The sequence below is a fragment of the Phascolarctos cinereus genome, unplaced genomic scaffold (genome assembly GCF_003287225.1).
Source record: "Phascolarctos cinereus isolate Bilbo 61053 unplaced genomic scaffold, phaCin_HiC Scaffold_2;HRSCAF=192, whole genome shotgun sequence".
NCBI classification, from domain to species: domain Eukaryota; kingdom Metazoa; phylum Chordata; class Mammalia; order Diprotodontia; family Phascolarctidae; genus Phascolarctos; species Phascolarctos cinereus.
Window position 1 is genome coordinate 213,948,599 of NW_027555625.1, and position 16,917 is coordinate 213,965,515.

A 16,917-nucleotide genomic window follows, 5' to 3' on the forward strand; every position below is an offset into this window, starting at 1 on the left:
AAAGCTTGTAATTGAATATATATACTTAGGTTTTAAATTTATTCTTAAAAATTCTTTATACATGAAATGTAAGTATTATTCTTTGAAAATGCTTGAAACATGCCATAATTTTAATTCTAACTTTACTTTTCTGCACAAGAACTGAGCAAATCAACTTACACTGTGATTCTTCCACATCCATGTGCTGCATTTCTTCATTGAATTCAACCAAAGAAGACGTCCCATTTTGCTCCACTTCAATATTAAGAGCTGGAGATAAAGGAAAGGTGATCTGCCTATCTACTGCTGTTTCTAGAGGATAGAAATATGAGCAGACTTAATTTTTAACCAAAGTGTCTTTAATTCTAATATTTTCTGTTCCATCTGAATTGTCAATACTTCTGTATTTCTATAAACTGGGAAATACTATATCTGTTTCACAAAACAAACTGATAACTTTATTGAGAGTTACTTAGATCTAAATATGTTATCTGGCTCACAGCATACTAACAAGCAAACATCTTTAAACAAACTTGGTTACAGGCTATATTTACTATCACATAACAAACATCATGTGTCCATCAAACCTTCTCCACTCGGGAAACCTCCTACAAGATGACTTTCCATCCCCTAACACTCAGCAAAAACCTTTGGTTCATTCTTTACTGAGAAAATGGAAGCCACTGGTAATAAGCTCCTATTTCCCTACAATTCAAAATCAACTGATATTATCCCCCATTGTTTCCATCTCTAATTCAAATCTGATGAAGAATCTTTGTCCTCACTAAGTTCATACCCTCTGTATGAATCCTTCATGCTTCCAGTCTCCTCCAGCAGATTGTCCCAACAACCTGTCCTCCCCAACAACACTCCAATTATCAGTTTTCCTCTATATATTGTCTCTATCCCTGGTGCCTACAAACATGTGAAGACCTTCACCTTTAAACAATCTTCACTTGACCCAACAAGTCATACCCTGAAGCTATCAGACAATACCTCTCCTTGCTTTCGATGTCCAACTCAAAAAAAAAAAGTTTACCTTGCAATTTCCTTTTCACTTAATCTTAATCACTTCTACAATCTCTGACATCAGGTTTCTGTCTTTATGACTCAACTGCAACTGCTCCCTTCCAAGTTACCAACAAGGAGCCACTGAAATTTATTGAGCAGGTGAATGACACAATCAGAGCTATGCTTTAAAGATATCAGTTGATGGATTGGAGAGACACTGGATCTATCTACCTAGCTATCTGGAGACACATACGTACACGTTATACATATACTTACATATACACATACATGATAGGGGGACAAATGAGAAAGTTATTGTAGTATTGAGTGCCTACTATATGCCAGGCACCATACTAAGAGCTGAGGATACAAAAAAAGGCAAAAAACAAAACAAAACAAAACACCACACTCCCTACTCTCAGGAAGCTCATACTATAATGGAGGGAGACAACATTTAAACAACTATGTACAAACAACTATGTACAGAATAACTTGGAGAAAATCTTGGAGAGCAGGTATTAAAATTAAAAAGTACTGGGAAAGGCTTCTTCTAGTAGAAAGCAAATTTGATGGCCTTTCCTTAATCTACTTCCTTCTTCACCTCTCCGCAACAAATGAAATTGTTTTGACTCTCTCCTCCTCCTTCCTTCCTCTCCCTCTTCACTTCTGCATCTACCTAACCTTTACTTCTCTAACGGAACATCATCTATATCATGTCCTCTTAACTGCAAGTACTGTCTCTAAAAGTTCCTGCACACTTTTCTGTTCTTTCTATACTCTGTATCATCATCAGCTCTGATGGTTTCTACTTTCATGTTTATGATGATGACTCCCAGAGAGATCCATTCATCTCTAGTCTTATTTCTGAGCTCCAACTGTATATCACTACCTGCCTATCAGGCATTTTGAAACAGACATCCCCTAGACCACCAAACTCAACAGATATAAAGGAGAATTTATCTGTATCCCAAAAAACTCATCGTTCTTCTAAACTTCCCAATTTTTTGTTAAAGGCATCCACCTTCCCTTGAGTTACACACAATTTGAGTCTTCCTAACTTCTCATTCACCCTAACCCCATCCATATATATATAGTTTGCAAGACTTGTGAATTCTTCCTCCATGTCCCTCACATCTCCTCCCCACCCCCCACCGCTCACATCACATCACAGAGACACCATCACAGTTCAGGATCTCATTACTTCTTCCCTGGACTAATGTAAAAGCTTTCAAATTAGTCTCACTGAGTCCAATCCCCTACTTAATCAAGTTCAGTGGTTCCTACTCAGCCTTAGGATAAAATACAAACTCCTCCATGTAGGATCTGAAGTGCTCCACAAACTGTTTCCAATTTATAGATTATTCCACTTCATATAATCTAAAATGGAGCCACCACACATGCCTTTTCATTTTTCCTCACAAGTGACATTATACTTCCCTTTCTATACCTTCACAGTAGCTGCCTGCATGCCTGGAACACTATCTCTGTCCCCTCTGCCACCTAAAATACTTAGTTTCTTTTGAAGTTCAGATTAAATACCACCTCCTAAAGGAAACCTTAACTGATCAACCCAGCTTGTAATATCTCCCCACAATCCCAAATCACCTATTATTCACAGTGCAAGTATGTTAATTTCAAGTACAGACTATAACCTCTTTGAGGGCAAAGACTGTTTCATTATTCACTTTGTATCCACTGGGCATAGAATAATACTTGACACATAGTAAGACTTGGTAATATCTTGATTGACTGATGGATTGTTTTGCCTAATCTAGTATTTTCAAAGAATTAACTAATGATATTAGGCAGGTCATCCATGCACAGGAAAATTTCTGTTTACAAACATGTAAATTATGCACAAATTCATTCCTGAACCTCACAACGCACCTCTCTGAGGAGTTACTGCTCTCCAAAATTACCTTGTTTTTAACTACTATGTTTCTATTTTAATTTATTTACTTTTATATTAATGTATTTTTATATGTGCTTACTGTCTTCCCCAATAGAATATAAGCTCAATGCTAGTGGAGATCATTTTGTTCTTTATTTTTATAAAGAGTAATTATTCTCATAACATTCTGAATACTGTTCTTTTACTTGGAACACACACACTCAATAAGTACGAGCTCATTAATTCATTGGTATAGTATCTTTTAAAAATTCCATTAAGAAAAAACACATTGATATAAAAAATGAAATCACTCTGATCAAGTGATTCAATTCAAATAACAATAACAAAATCTGTTTGGAAAGAGATCCAGTGCTACTTTCAAAATTACATTTTCAAAACTACCAACATAAGGTGCTTTTTCAATAATATTAATAATTAAAAGTGACAATAATTTAAAGTTTTTCAAAGCTCTTTCCTCATAACAACTTTAGGAAGTATATAACACAATTAACAAACCCATCTGATAAATGAGGAAATTGTGAGGACCAGGTTAATTGACTCACTCATGATCACGATCACATCGCTAGTGTCAGAAGCCAGTCAAACTCATCTCTTGCTGACTCCAAGTTCAGTATTCTATCAACTATGCCAAAAAGAACTTGAATTTATATAATGTCTTGAGTTTCAAAAAGCACTTTCCTTACAACAACTATATGAGAAAGAAAGTATAGCTATTAACCTCATTTTATAGAAAAGCAAAGATTCAAAGAGGTTAACTACTCTAAAATTTGGAAATTAAAAGGCTAAATTTCTAGTAACTATATTTGTGCATGTATATATTTTAAATCATGAACTGAAACATATTATCAGTAAAACTAAAATGATTCCTACGCTAAACAATAAGCTTTAGAAAAACAACTGGGAAGAGGAAGAAGAGAAGGGAATCAAACATTAGTCAAGAATTAAAAAAAAAAATTCCTTTAAGTCAGAATTCACCCCCACCCCTCAAAAAACAATTATGATATTAAATTTCTTTCAAGATACAAATTTTGTTCCTTTCTTACCACTGACTTTTCCTAAGCCTGGAGCTTTGTTTTTCAGTAAAGTCACTTGTATCTGTGGTATGTTGGTGATATTTGAGTTCAAAACAAATTTAAAGTCCACATGTCCAACCATACAAGCTTTAGGCAAGACAAGTTCAAACACATGTTCATCCCAGCTGTTGCTGTAAAATAATCAAAGAAGTATAAATACACACAACAACTAGAAATTTTAATTACATTATTGGGTCAATGCTTTTTTAAAATTTCCTATGAGTGTATGATTAAATTTACTTAGGCAGTAGTAAACTAGTACAACTAGTAGATGACACTGGTCGACCTAAGCTTTAAAATGTGACCTATCCCAAAAGAAGAAGAAAAAGATACATCTGTACATAAATATTTGAAACACTTCTTTTTGTAGTAGTTTTTTTAAAAAAAAGGGAAACTAAGAAGCTGGTCAACTAACTGGAGAAAAGCTAAGCAAATTATGTAATATGAATGAAATGGAATATCACTGCTCCATAAGAAATGGTGAAAGAAACAATTTCAAAGATTCCTGAGAAGTCTGAACCAATATTCAATGAAATGAGCAAAACCATGGGAACAAATTACACAATACCAATATTAAAAAATAAAAAACTTCGAAAGACTTAAGAAATCTCATTATAACAAGTACCTGCAGTCCTATAGTAGCAATGACAAAACATGCTATCACCTTCTAACAGAAGTTGTACAAACATACAAGATGTAGAATGGAACACCCATTTTTCAAAATGAACAATGGGGAAATTTGTTTTCCTTGACTATGTATGTTCTTCCTTTCTTTTCTTTTTAATAGAAACTTAGGATTGGGGATTGGAGTTGTTGCAAACTATAAGCAAGAAGAGTAATAGGGATAGGGGTAAAAAAAATTTAAAAAACAGAATAAAGGCAAAAGGAAGTATAGACAAGGCAGCTTTGAAAATTTCATGTTGGACTTATAAACTTAGACAAACAATTTCTATATAACAGATTCAATTTCATATACAATTCCCTCCTTCTGTTCTATAAAAACCATGAAAAAGTTAATTTTATTTGATTTTTGTTTTGGTTTCAGAATTTTTTTTAAATTATGGAAAGAAGTGATTTAACCTCAAAGATTCATACATGTTAGAATCTGATCAATCATCACAATCTAAGGTAGAGTGAACGCTAACTCCCACTTCATGCTATAAAGCTAACTCCAAGAATATAATAGTGTTAAAAATTTGAGGAAAATGAGGAATAATGCACAAAATAATAGCTTTCATCTACACAAAATCTTTTGATTGAAACAACCCTATGAGGCAGGTAGTCCAAAAAAGTATTATTCCTACTTTACAAATGATTTTAATAAGAATCTCAGTGACTTGCTCACAATCACACAGCTACTAAGTGTTCAAATAAGAATCTGAAAACAGGTCTTCTAACTCCAAAGCCATACAAGAGAGGCACTGGCACAAAACTGAATATTTTGTATAACAAATATAAGAATGGCCTAAAAATACTTTACCTATCAGTTTGCAGTTTCCAAGTTCGAGTGTGCTGAGCTGCATCTCCATGGTGCTGCTGATGCAAATGCTGAGGATGCCGTCGTTGCTGCTGTTCCTGCTGAACTTCCACCCAGCACGGAGGAACGGTGGCTGAAAACCGTGGGGTTAAGGTCTCAAAGCGGGTTAGTTCCACTAATGATGTCATAGTTTCAAGAGTAAATGGCTGGTCCACCAAAAGATCAACTCCTTAATATAGGTTGATAAGGAATAGAAAAAGAAGAAGACAGTAAAAAAGTTTTATTCAATATATATTCTTGTCTATATAATCATAACACGTCAATTTATGTGGATGAATATGTGTTTAGAGAATTAGTCATCATGCCTTTATTAAGTACGTTCCATAATCTTAATAATACTGGTTTAGAGACAGGGATAAAACAAAAAAAAGACCATCCCCTGCTCTCAAGGAGCTTGTGTTCTACTGACAAGAATGGAATATGCTTGAGTAACTACAAAAAACAACCAATGACTAAGTAAGACAAAGTTTTACAAAGAAAAACAATGATAGGCCTATACTACCCACCAAATCTGATCTAACTAGCAATGGAAAATTTTTGTCCAGGCTATACTGGCCTAAAAGCTGACTACTAGGTCCTAAAAATCTATAAATTATAGAGCTATTTATTAGAAGATATGTTAAACATAACCACATAAGTAGTCTCTAGATCAAAATATATACAATTAAAACTATCATTAAGGGATTAATATCCCCCAAAATCAAAATAAATTGATTCACTCTTCTAAATTCTCATAGCATTCTTTTTTGTATCTTTCTTATTGGAAGTTAACATTCTGTCTTCAATTATAATAGCTTCATTCATCTTACCTCACCTACAAGTCTATGAACTCCTGAGGCAGTAGTGACTGTCTCTCCTCATTCATTTTTTATATCACCAATGAATATAGCATGGTGCTTCACTAGATAGCCAATTAAAATTTATGTTGAAAGAATGGATGACAACCATCAAAATAAATATATAAATAAATAATGTCAAATGTTGGAAACATTTTCTATCATATTAGAGGCTTAAGATACATATAGACATGAACTTCATTCACAGGTCTTATAATAATAGTGAAAATACTTTCCTCCTCTCAACACTGATATCTTTTTTTTTAAGCATAGTTTCCCATTAGTCATAATGTAAAGAAGAATTAAAACTAATAGGAGGAACCATGAGAAAATGGAAACAAAAGAAAACAACAAAAAAGGAGAGCAAATACTAAGCTTCTATCTGCATTCAGACTCCATAGTTCTTTCTCTGGATGTGAATAGCATTTCCCATCATAAGTCTTTTGGAGTTGTCTTAGATCCTTGCATTGCTGAGAAAAGCTAAGTCTATCAAAGGCAGTCATCGCACAATGGTGCTGTTACTGTGTACAATGTTCTCCTGGTTTTGCTCATTTCACTCTGCAACACTTCATGTAAGTCTAATTGGCTAAATTACTACAAGATAGCTGTACTCCTTTTATCTAATTCTTCACCTCTTCTTCACTATGCTTTTGCAACATAGCCCCATCACTATACAAAAACTGCTCTCTCCAAAATTACCAACGTTCTACTAACTGCTAAATCAAATGGACAATGGCCTTATCTCATTCCTTATCTTTTTTGTCCCCTCCATAGCTTTTGATACCCACAGAAGAATGTAACTTCCTTGAATTCAGGTATAGTTTTTCTTCTTTTTCTTTTACCTCTAGCACTGAGCCTTACACATGGTAGGGACTTAATGAATAAATGAGAGATACAGAATCACAGAATTTTAATTAGTAAGGATATCTAATACAAGTCATGCACAGAAGGAATCTCTACTATAACACACCTAACAAGTAGGCATCCAGCCTGAACATCTCCAAGAAGGATATATTCATCACTTCACATGGCAGCCCATAGTACTTTTGGACAGATTTCATTGTTAGGAATTTTTTCCTAATTCCAAGCCTGAATTGGCTTGTTATTTCTATCCACTGCTCCTACTTCTACCCTTCAGGGTCAAAGAACAAAACTTATCCTTCCTTGATGAAATGAACTGACATGGAGTACAGGTATACATTAAGTTCTAGAAATCTGTTGTCTACAGAAATAATGAAGTCATTCTATGAAGACATAACTTAGCATAAGTAGGGAAGTGCTGCAATTTCCTCATTTTAGCCCGACTCAATGATGGAAATTATTTCATATTCACCATCAAGCTAAATAGCACTATTCTCTTTTAAACCTTTCCCATAACAATAAAACAGCATGGATTTTAAAAGACTTGCCCATTATCTTCAAAGAATACAGAATATAACTGCTATCAAATAAAAATGTGAGAGAAAACTTAGGAGAGAAAACTTTCACAAATATCAGTTAAATCAGATGCCACAGAAGTGGCAACACAGGAAAAGCCCAGTGCAAAGAATCAACAATTCACAAAATATCCAAGTGATAAGAATAAAAATCTATGATTATAGATATCCAAATACAAATATACAAAATATTGTTAACAAAGTAAAGAGATTCTGACAAGGCAACAGATTGGGTATGGTATGACAGAACTCAGGAGAACACCATGGCTATGGAAGTAAAGATATAGCTTACTCAAAAACAGCGGGGCAGCTAGGTGGTGCAGTGGATAGAGCACTGGCCTTGTAGTCATGAGGACCTGAGTTCAAATACAGTCTCAGACACACTAGCTGTGTGACCCCGGGCATGTCACTTAACCCCAATTGAGAAAGCAAGAAAGCAAGCAAGAAAGCAAGAAAGAAAGTTCCTTGAAGGCAGGAACTGTTTTCTCTTTCATGGGGCAGCTAGGTGGTACAGTGGATAAAGCACCAGCAGTGGAGTTAGGAGGACCTGTGTTCAAATCCAGTCTCAGCCACTTGACACTTACCAGCTGTGTTGACCCTGGGCAAGTCACTTAATCCCACTGCCTAACCAAAAAAAATTAAAAAAAAAATAGCAAGATAGATACAACAGCAGAAGAAGTAAAACTTTATAATAGGAAGATATAGTCTCATGAAGAAATCCATAAGGTAGAATGCAGGGCAAGCATGCTGGAGAACACGTGAAAATAGAACAAGACAATGAGAAATGGGAAAAAAAAGGGGTTACAAAGTCAAAGCAAACAGATGAAAACATGATGTAGAATTATGCATGCTAGATATCTGCTGGAGCACTATATGAATTTTGTGAATGCTTTTTCTTTCTGCCAAAAGAAGCTGATCAATTTTTGACTTGCCTTAGAGATAAATGGATTCTTCATAAAGTGGAAAGAGAGCAAAGGAGAAATATTATTCTCAACCCACCTATAACTAACAAGTTATAAGGATATTGAAGCAAAAATGATGGGAACCTTAGGGAATGAGCAACTTCTCCATCTTAAAGTCATGTGAGAGTAAAAAAGGCTAGGTCTTATCTGCCATGCACTCTAGATTTTGAGATAGTGGATTTTAGGGTTCAGAAAAGGGATAAGACCCCATTAAAATTATCTAATGAACATGAACCCAAGAAGAATACAAAGTTATAAAGATGAAATTTGGAAGACAAATTATTCTAATAAGAAAGAAAAGAAAAAGCCATCTAAGGAGATACAGGGGTAATGAACTTTCCTAATTTTATTTTCAAAACATGTAGAAAAGATGGAAATAAGAGTAGGTAACAGAAATTGCAGACAAAAGAGATACATGGTCCTGTTAATTTAAATTTAGAATTTAATTCTAGAAGCACTAGGAGCTTAGAATTTTAAATTATCTGAGGCTAGAGAAGAATGATAATAAATTTTTAAGAACCAAAAAAAGGGCTTATTTTGGATATAATGAGGCAAAAGGAACATTAAAAAAAAAGACGTTTTCAGGGTAGATAAAATAGCGGTGACATACACTAAAGTGGAAGAATTACTAAATTCTTATTTTGCTTCTATTTTTTTCTGCCAAAGAGAGTGGTCTATAGAATGAGAAGAACAGATTAAACATGACTGTACAGGAGATGAAATCCCAAAATAAAGGAGGAACTTAGTAAGTGACTAACTCACTACTTCATTGCTGAGGTGCTCAAGTCATCAAATCTAGATAAACAAACTATACCCCAAGGGTAGATGTAATTGCTGTGCAGTTACTAATCTATGAAAAATCAAAGAGAATGACTGACTTGCTATGGAGATTTCAAAATGGACTTAACAGGGAACTATGTAAATCATAGGCCAGTGAGTCAAATACCAATTTTAAAATTCTGGAAAATATTCTTAAAGGGCTGATTATAAGCATTTAGAAAGGGAAACTATGTTCACTAAGGCAACAGTACAGCTTCATGAAGAACAGGTCATTCTGAACTAATTCTATTTACTTTTTTGACAGAGTAGATTGGTTAATCTGAGAATGCTTTATATTTTAGCAATGCATTTGAGAAAACCCTTCATGCCATCACTGTTGGATAAAGAGATGTCAATTTAAAACTGCTAAGTGATTAGAACTAAAAAGTAGTCATTAATGGGTTAATGTGAACTTGGAATGATGTGAAGAGACAAGAGAAATATCTTTGGCTCTGTTCAATTCAATATTCCTATGGATGATGTTACATTAGCACGCTTAGAATATCTGAGATGGCATTTTCCAATAGTGTCCACACAATGTCAAGAAATCTAAAGGCAGGCCCCCAGTGGGATCCCTGAAGGGGATCTACAAGAATATATAGAAAAGAATCTCAAAAGATAAAAGAGCATGGATGCACTGTAATCCATAAAATTTGTGGGGTTATCTACATCAATGGTATTATAGATATGCTGAAATATCTAAGTCAATAACGCAAAGCTTAAGAAGAGTTAACAAATTAGGTGACAAAGTCAAGATTCAAGAAACCTTCATAAGAAGGCTATGTATACAAAGAGCTACACTGGCATTCAGTGAAATCAACTGCACAATTATAGGAAGTTAGGCAAGGGCTGCAGTGAAAAAGATACAAGGTTTTTTTAGTTCGAAAGGTCAATTCGTGAGCCACAAAAACTTAATGTGCTTTTAAGTCTATAGTCAAAATGCCATGCTGTCTAAATGAAAATGATAATGCTCCAGTGATCAGAACACATCAGTGCTAGGAATCAGAACTTAGGAAAGAAAACTAACAAACTGAAGCACATCCAGAGAAGATCAATTAGATGGAGTAAACAGCAATAATAATGCCATATGAGGATCCAATGAACTAGGAATATACTGTCCGGGAGAAATAAAGTGTCAGGACAGGAAAGCAAATGACAGCTATTTGTTAACGCCCTCCTAAAAGTGTTCTCCTAAAGGAAATAATGAGTATAAGATGTGAAGAAGATCTGAGATCATAAGAAAAAATTTCTGGTCAACTGGACCTGTCCCAAAATGAAATAGGCTTCCTTGGAAGATAGTGGGTTCCACCTCCCGTGACATTCTTAAGCAAATGATCAATTATTAAATGTCAGAATTCTCTGAGTTACTTCATATTCTATGATTCTATATAAAACTCAGTACACATAAACAAGGATATTTGAAGGAAATATCCAGCCCAATACCGTTAAGCAATCAATTACAAAAAATAATCTAAGTATAAGCATCTTCACCATAGCCATTAAGAGATAGGCTGGATAATGATATTTGAAGGAAATATCCAGCCCAATACCGTTAAGCAATCAATTACAAAAAATAATCTAAGTATAAGCATCTTCACCATAGCCATTAAGAGATAGGCTGGATAATGATATTTGAAGGAAATATCCAGCCCAATACCGTTAAGCAATCAATTACAAAAAAATAACCTAAGTATAAGCATCTTCACCATAGCCATTAAGAGATAGGCTGGATAATCAAGAGTTAATGGCAAAAAGAAAAAACTTTTTAAAAAAATCATCCAACAACTTGGGCGGGGAAAGATTGGTATGAATTAAACTCAAGAAATATCACAATGACAAATAAGTCTTTAAAACTGTTAACTTCTTACCTGAAATACCAGGACTTGAAGGATTGGATAAGGGCTTGGTACCTTCTAATGACTGTTCAACTCCTTTAGAAAGGGATCCATCCACAAGTATATCAGTTTCATCAATGTCATCACAAGTTCCTCCAATCTGGAGGAAATGAAGCTCTCCCCCTATAATATGGTGAAAACTCATTAAAAGAAACAGCTGACCATATCAGAATGTTCACAGAACAACAATGTTGAATAAAATGAAATATAATTTCATTAGAATTTTTATAATGAAAAATTAGCAAGAAATACAACGCAGGTCAAAGTTTTTCAAATACTTAAATTTTGGTGTTCTGGTTATTTCTTGAGACGAACCATTAGCTAATCAAAGAGAGATTTTTTTTTTTAATATCAGTTCTAAGGGTAGACAGGAAATCTCTCATCTGACTGGTTTTCCATTAGGGATGAGGAGGGAGAAGGGGACATAAACCCTACCCAATCCTATTGTAACTATAAGATCAGGTTTAAAAGCCTCTCATGTCTCTAAGCAGAACAGGGAGGAGTCAGTGGGTCATGGCATCACAGATTTAGATGTGGAAAAAATCTGTTATCAAGTCCAACCACCTCATTTTGCGGTCAAGTGCCAAGGTCACACAAGAAAATTGCAAAGCCAGGTCCTAACTCAAAACCCATGACTAGCTCCATATAGCATCAACTAGTGTGGCAACTTTGCATTCTAAAAAAATCAACCAATCAATAAGCATTTATTAAAAGTGCCTATTGTGCTAGGCACTGAAGATACAATTACAAAAAAAGAAACAATCCCTACTCACAGTGAACTTACATTAATTCTAACAAATCACTAAAAGGCTAAGCATAGTACTCTGTTTTTTGGTCAAATTTTATGCTACTATAATCACTGATGACACAGATATGATTTCACCTAAATTTTACCAGTCTCAAAAAGGAATACAATCATAAATTTTCACACTTATCTATGACAACACTTTTTAAAAAAAATTTTGACAACACTTTTTAAGGTAATAAAAATAAGAGACAATGAATGAAGAAATTAAAAGTTGTACTTAGTGGATCAAATAAGATAATATTTGTAAAGTGTCTAGCATATAGTAGGTGCTATATCTCCATTCCCCCAGATCCTTACCCATTGACTTATCTTTTTGTTTCCCCAAGACTTAAAATTACATTTAGTGAGTGTTTAATAAGTGTTTGCTGAAACTTTTCATTCAACATCAAGACAATGGGTCAGTGAATAACTGAATTCTCTAGGTATATGTAACATTCTATACTGTAATTAATTTTCTAGTCCGGAATTATCATAATACATTAAATATAAAACACTTAAATTCTTTTTTCCTCTAGTCAAAACATTCTGCCATAAATTCTAAGCACCTAGCCATACCACAGTAATTTGCACCTAAAATTAAAAACAGATACTTAAAATAGTATGAAGTACATAAAGATCATCAATCATAGGTACTAGGTATGACTTACTGGTAGCAAATGGACTTTATGGACTACAATCCCTTCAACTAATCATTTTACAGAAATACATATAGTACGTGAAAGTTTGCAAAGAGCTTTCTTCACAACACTCTTAAGTATATCATGAAGTAAAATGACATGACCTGGAGCTTTTTTTTTTTAAATATGAGGCAATTGGGGTTAAGTGACTTGCCCACAGTCACACAGTTAGTGTTATATGTCTGAGGCCGAATTTGAACTCAGGTCTTCATGACTCCAGGGCCAGTGCTCTATTCACTGCACCACCTAGATGCCCTCTGGAGTTTTGTTTTTTTTTTAAAGAGAGGACACATGATCAACCCTTGAGAAAGTCTCAGATCCCTAAATCCCATTCCAGATTTTTTAACAATTAATTCAAAACACATTTCTCATCCACAATTAAACTTTCTCTAGGAAGAGAAATAGATAAAAGAATTCAAGTGTCCCTAAAAAAAGTAATAATCTGGGCAGTTCCTATAAAGTCTCAGATTAAATTTTTGAAAAAGGCATCAGGTCCCCTTCTCCATAGAGTTCAAGAAGGAGACTCTTAACTCTTTTCCACAGACTAATGGATAAGAAACTTGAGAAAGGGTCCCCCTTCTAAACTGATTCTGTAACAGAAAACTGTAAAAGAGTCTTGTACCATGACTTTTATTCTAATCCTGCCATATCATACTTCTATGTGCTCTAAAGGGAGATCAGTAGGACCACACACCACTTTGACCATTTCAAAATGCAGCTAGGATGTACAAAAAAATTATATCTTTCTATAAAAATTACAAATTTGCATCTTTTCAACTTTTTAACAGTTAAGTTCTTAAAATGCCTTTGAATATATCAGACACAACAGGCAGCCAGGTGGCGCAGTGGATAGAGCTCTGGCCCAGGAGTCAGGAGGACCAGAGTTCAAATCTGGCCTCAGACACTTGACACTTAGTAGCTGTGTGACTCTGGGCAAGTCATTTAACCCCACTGTCTAGCCAAAAAACAAACAAAAAAGCTGGAAATATTTAATTTTAAAGAAGTTTTGGAAAGAAAGGAACACTAATATGTTGTTGCTAGAACCATAAATTGGTCTTTCTCTGGAAAGCAGTTTGGAGTTGTAGTAAGAAAGTGTGAATAAAATATATCAGACACAACTAATGGAAAAATCACCATTATGAGGCCGTATTCACAGCAAGCTTTACAAGAGAATTCATGCTACTCCAAGCTTACAAAAATATACCATACATTTGAATTTAACTCATCCTTCTTTAATGCAACCTTAAAACCATGCTATCCTATCAATTTCCTCGACTATAAACAAAATATGTTTAGCAAAAACATTTCAAACTATTGATAGCACAGTTTTAACATGTAGTGGATACTCAACAAATGCTTAAAACTGAACATCATCATTATCTTCCTATATTTGGAAAGAGGATAAAATTGTAAATAATATGAATTGTCTACAGTATATTTGTTTCAATAGATTATTCCCACACTAAGAAAAACTGTAAAAAAAATATAAAATTTTCCATAATCATGGAAAAGTAATAAATAAGTAAATAAATACCATGTATTAACTAAAAATTTTAGTTCTTTAAGTCCATTTAAAACAAATCTCTAATGATTTTACTAAAAAGAACTACTCTCAAAGACATACAGACATCAATTCTCAATATGAGATGTCAAAAATAATTTTGATATAAACAATCTTTTAATTCAAAATTCCATTCTGTCAATTAATTGAAAACACTTAGTTCATATGAACTCATCAGAAATGCTAAATCTCAACTGATTTAAGTTGTGTCCTCTTCTTGCCCATCCTTTGGTAGAAGGAGTACCGATTTAAAAAGCTGTAAGACAGAGAGCAAAAACGAGAACAAAGAGAAAAAAGAAACCTAGATAATCCATAAGTTGGATATTCAGTTCTTGAATAATTGATATTTTGTAAGAAAGCAGGAAGATGGAAGCAAATACACATATCACCACCAATTACTGCCTTACATAAAAGAAATGGCATAACAGACACTGTTAAGGACAGTTACGGTTGAAAATGAGGTAAGCCAATGATGAAATGAGAATAAGGTAAAAGAGACTAAGGGAACCCTTTATTATAATGAAGAGAAACTCTATGGAAGAGCATAAGAATTACACAGGATGAAAGGAAAAGATGGGATAAATCTAAATCAAATGAAGAGAGATCACCACCAGTTAATTGAAGCAGAAATATTTAAAGGTAAAAAACTCACATGCCACACTCCCCACCCCCAAAAAAGAGGCATCTATAGTGTAACATGGGACACAAGGAAAATTAGCTTATCTAACTGAAAACACACTGTAGGAAAATGAACACATTAGTAACATAAAGTATCTGATGACATTACTCATCAAAACATAAGAAGAGAACATATCTATCAATGTACTTCAAATTTTCATCTTGAATCTCATAAAAAAATAAATTGTCAGGAAAAAGTTCCACCAACACAGCTTACCTTTAGTGCATGCACACAGCCTGTCTGTGCCTGAGCAGTATATGACAGAGACGAACATGTCCTGTTCCTCAGTGCCCTCCTTTTTAGGAGGCTCCACTTTGGCCAAAATTTCAAAGTTTGAAAGATCTATTATTTTTACATATCCTCCCTGAGTAGTTATTACCAAGTGTCCCAGAGTAGAAGTATCAGACTTTTTTTCTCTCTCATTGCCATTCTTTGAGGTTAGCTGCATTTCTTCTACAGGCTCCTCACAATCATCCTCTCGATTATCCAGTATATCTGGTGGAAGCAATATAAGCGAGGTAATTGTGTCCTGCGGATCTTTGATATGCTGGATTTTTATTGGCTCCTCTTCTAACGTTACTATCCGGGTGGCATAGTTCATTTTATAAAGCACTAAATATCCACCACTAACACTTCTCTGCTCAGGCTGAATTATTAAAGGAGTTTGTACATCTGCTGGTGATTCATGTTGGATTACACTGATATTTGTGCCATTCACCACTGTAAGATTAGATTCCACCTCACCTTTTCTTCTGTTACACAGTGCTGAGTTTAGTTTATTTAAATTATTCAAGGCCTCTACTTGATTTATTGCACTCAAGGATTCAACAGGGCACGTCCTCAGGCCCACTAACAAATGAACTCCGTCTGCACAAGGAGTGATAGAGTCTACACAAAGGTTCTCCTCCTCGGCAAACTTTGGCAGCCGCAAGCACTGAACCAAAGTCCCAGGCTTGGGAAACACAGAGTTCCACTTGTCAGAGTCTGGAGAGGTAAGGCTGGCTGCCGCATCTGCAAACTGCTGAATGTAAGTCACAGGAGGATCCTGCAATAGCAACTGCTCCTGACTATCCAGCTCCATTTCAATAATCTGAGGAACTGTAAAACCATCATCATGTAAACTTTTACTCATAATATTGTTCATCTGTGAAAATATTTTTCCCGCTTTTTCATCAGATTCTTTAATGCTATAGAGTAACAAAATGGGTAAAGTCCTCCTTACCAGAGGGGAATTTAGTTCAGAATTGTTGCAGGATTCATTATCTGTTGACCCTTGTTCTGATATATTTTCACCCTGAGTCCTGCTTACACCATCCAGTGACCTATGAGAGTTACTACTAATGGGAGAGGTAGCAGGGGATTTATATGTCAATAATCCCCCAGCTAATAAACAAGGAAAGGGAATGTTGTGTTGTTCCAGGTGCTTTTCTTTTGTCTTTTCACTCTTACAGTTAGCTACACAGGGATTTGCCCCAAGTTCTTCAAGATCCTTAACAGTATCTTCAAGGACATTTGCCACAATTTCCCACTGAAGTTTCTCTGGCTGCTGGAGAATGCTGAGAGCTGTTATATCAAGGCTTACTTCCGTGGCTTCCTTCTGTGATGTATGCCCTTTAAAAATAAAAAGAATGTGTTATACACACGCTGCGAAATCAAGGCAAAAAGCATTGTTTTTTAAATTTCCCTTTGTATACAACTGTTTGGTAAGCAATGTGATTATATATTAGAGATA

At 34.7% G+C, this 16,917-nt stretch overlaps 1 protein-coding gene across 8 annotated transcripts in view; it reads right to left on the reverse strand.

The window, feature by feature from the left end:
• Positions 1-16,917, reverse strand: part of BIRC6 (baculoviral IAP repeat containing 6) — a 307,740-nt gene that overhangs the window by 201,128 nt on the left and 89,695 nt on the right. For 6 of the 8 annotated variants that reach the window (XR_002321676.2, XM_020972334.2, XM_020972339.2 and 3 more), the window contains exons 10-14: positions 15,402-16,796; positions 11,434-11,583; positions 5,456-5,681; positions 3,946-4,106; positions 160-291 (exon numbers count right to left, since the gene is read on the reverse strand). Coding sequence is in view for 7 of the 8 variants with exons in the window: in XM_020972334.2 (XP_020827993.1) it covers positions 160-291; positions 3,946-4,106; positions 5,456-5,681; positions 11,434-11,583; positions 15,402-16,796 (2,064 nt within the window). In the remaining variant the exon portion in view is untranslated. The remainder of the gene's footprint in view (positions 1-159; positions 292-3,945; positions 4,107-5,455; positions 5,682-11,433; positions 11,584-15,401; positions 16,797-16,917) is intronic. The other 2 variants (XM_020972336.2, XM_020972335.2) reach the window with 1 other exon arrangement.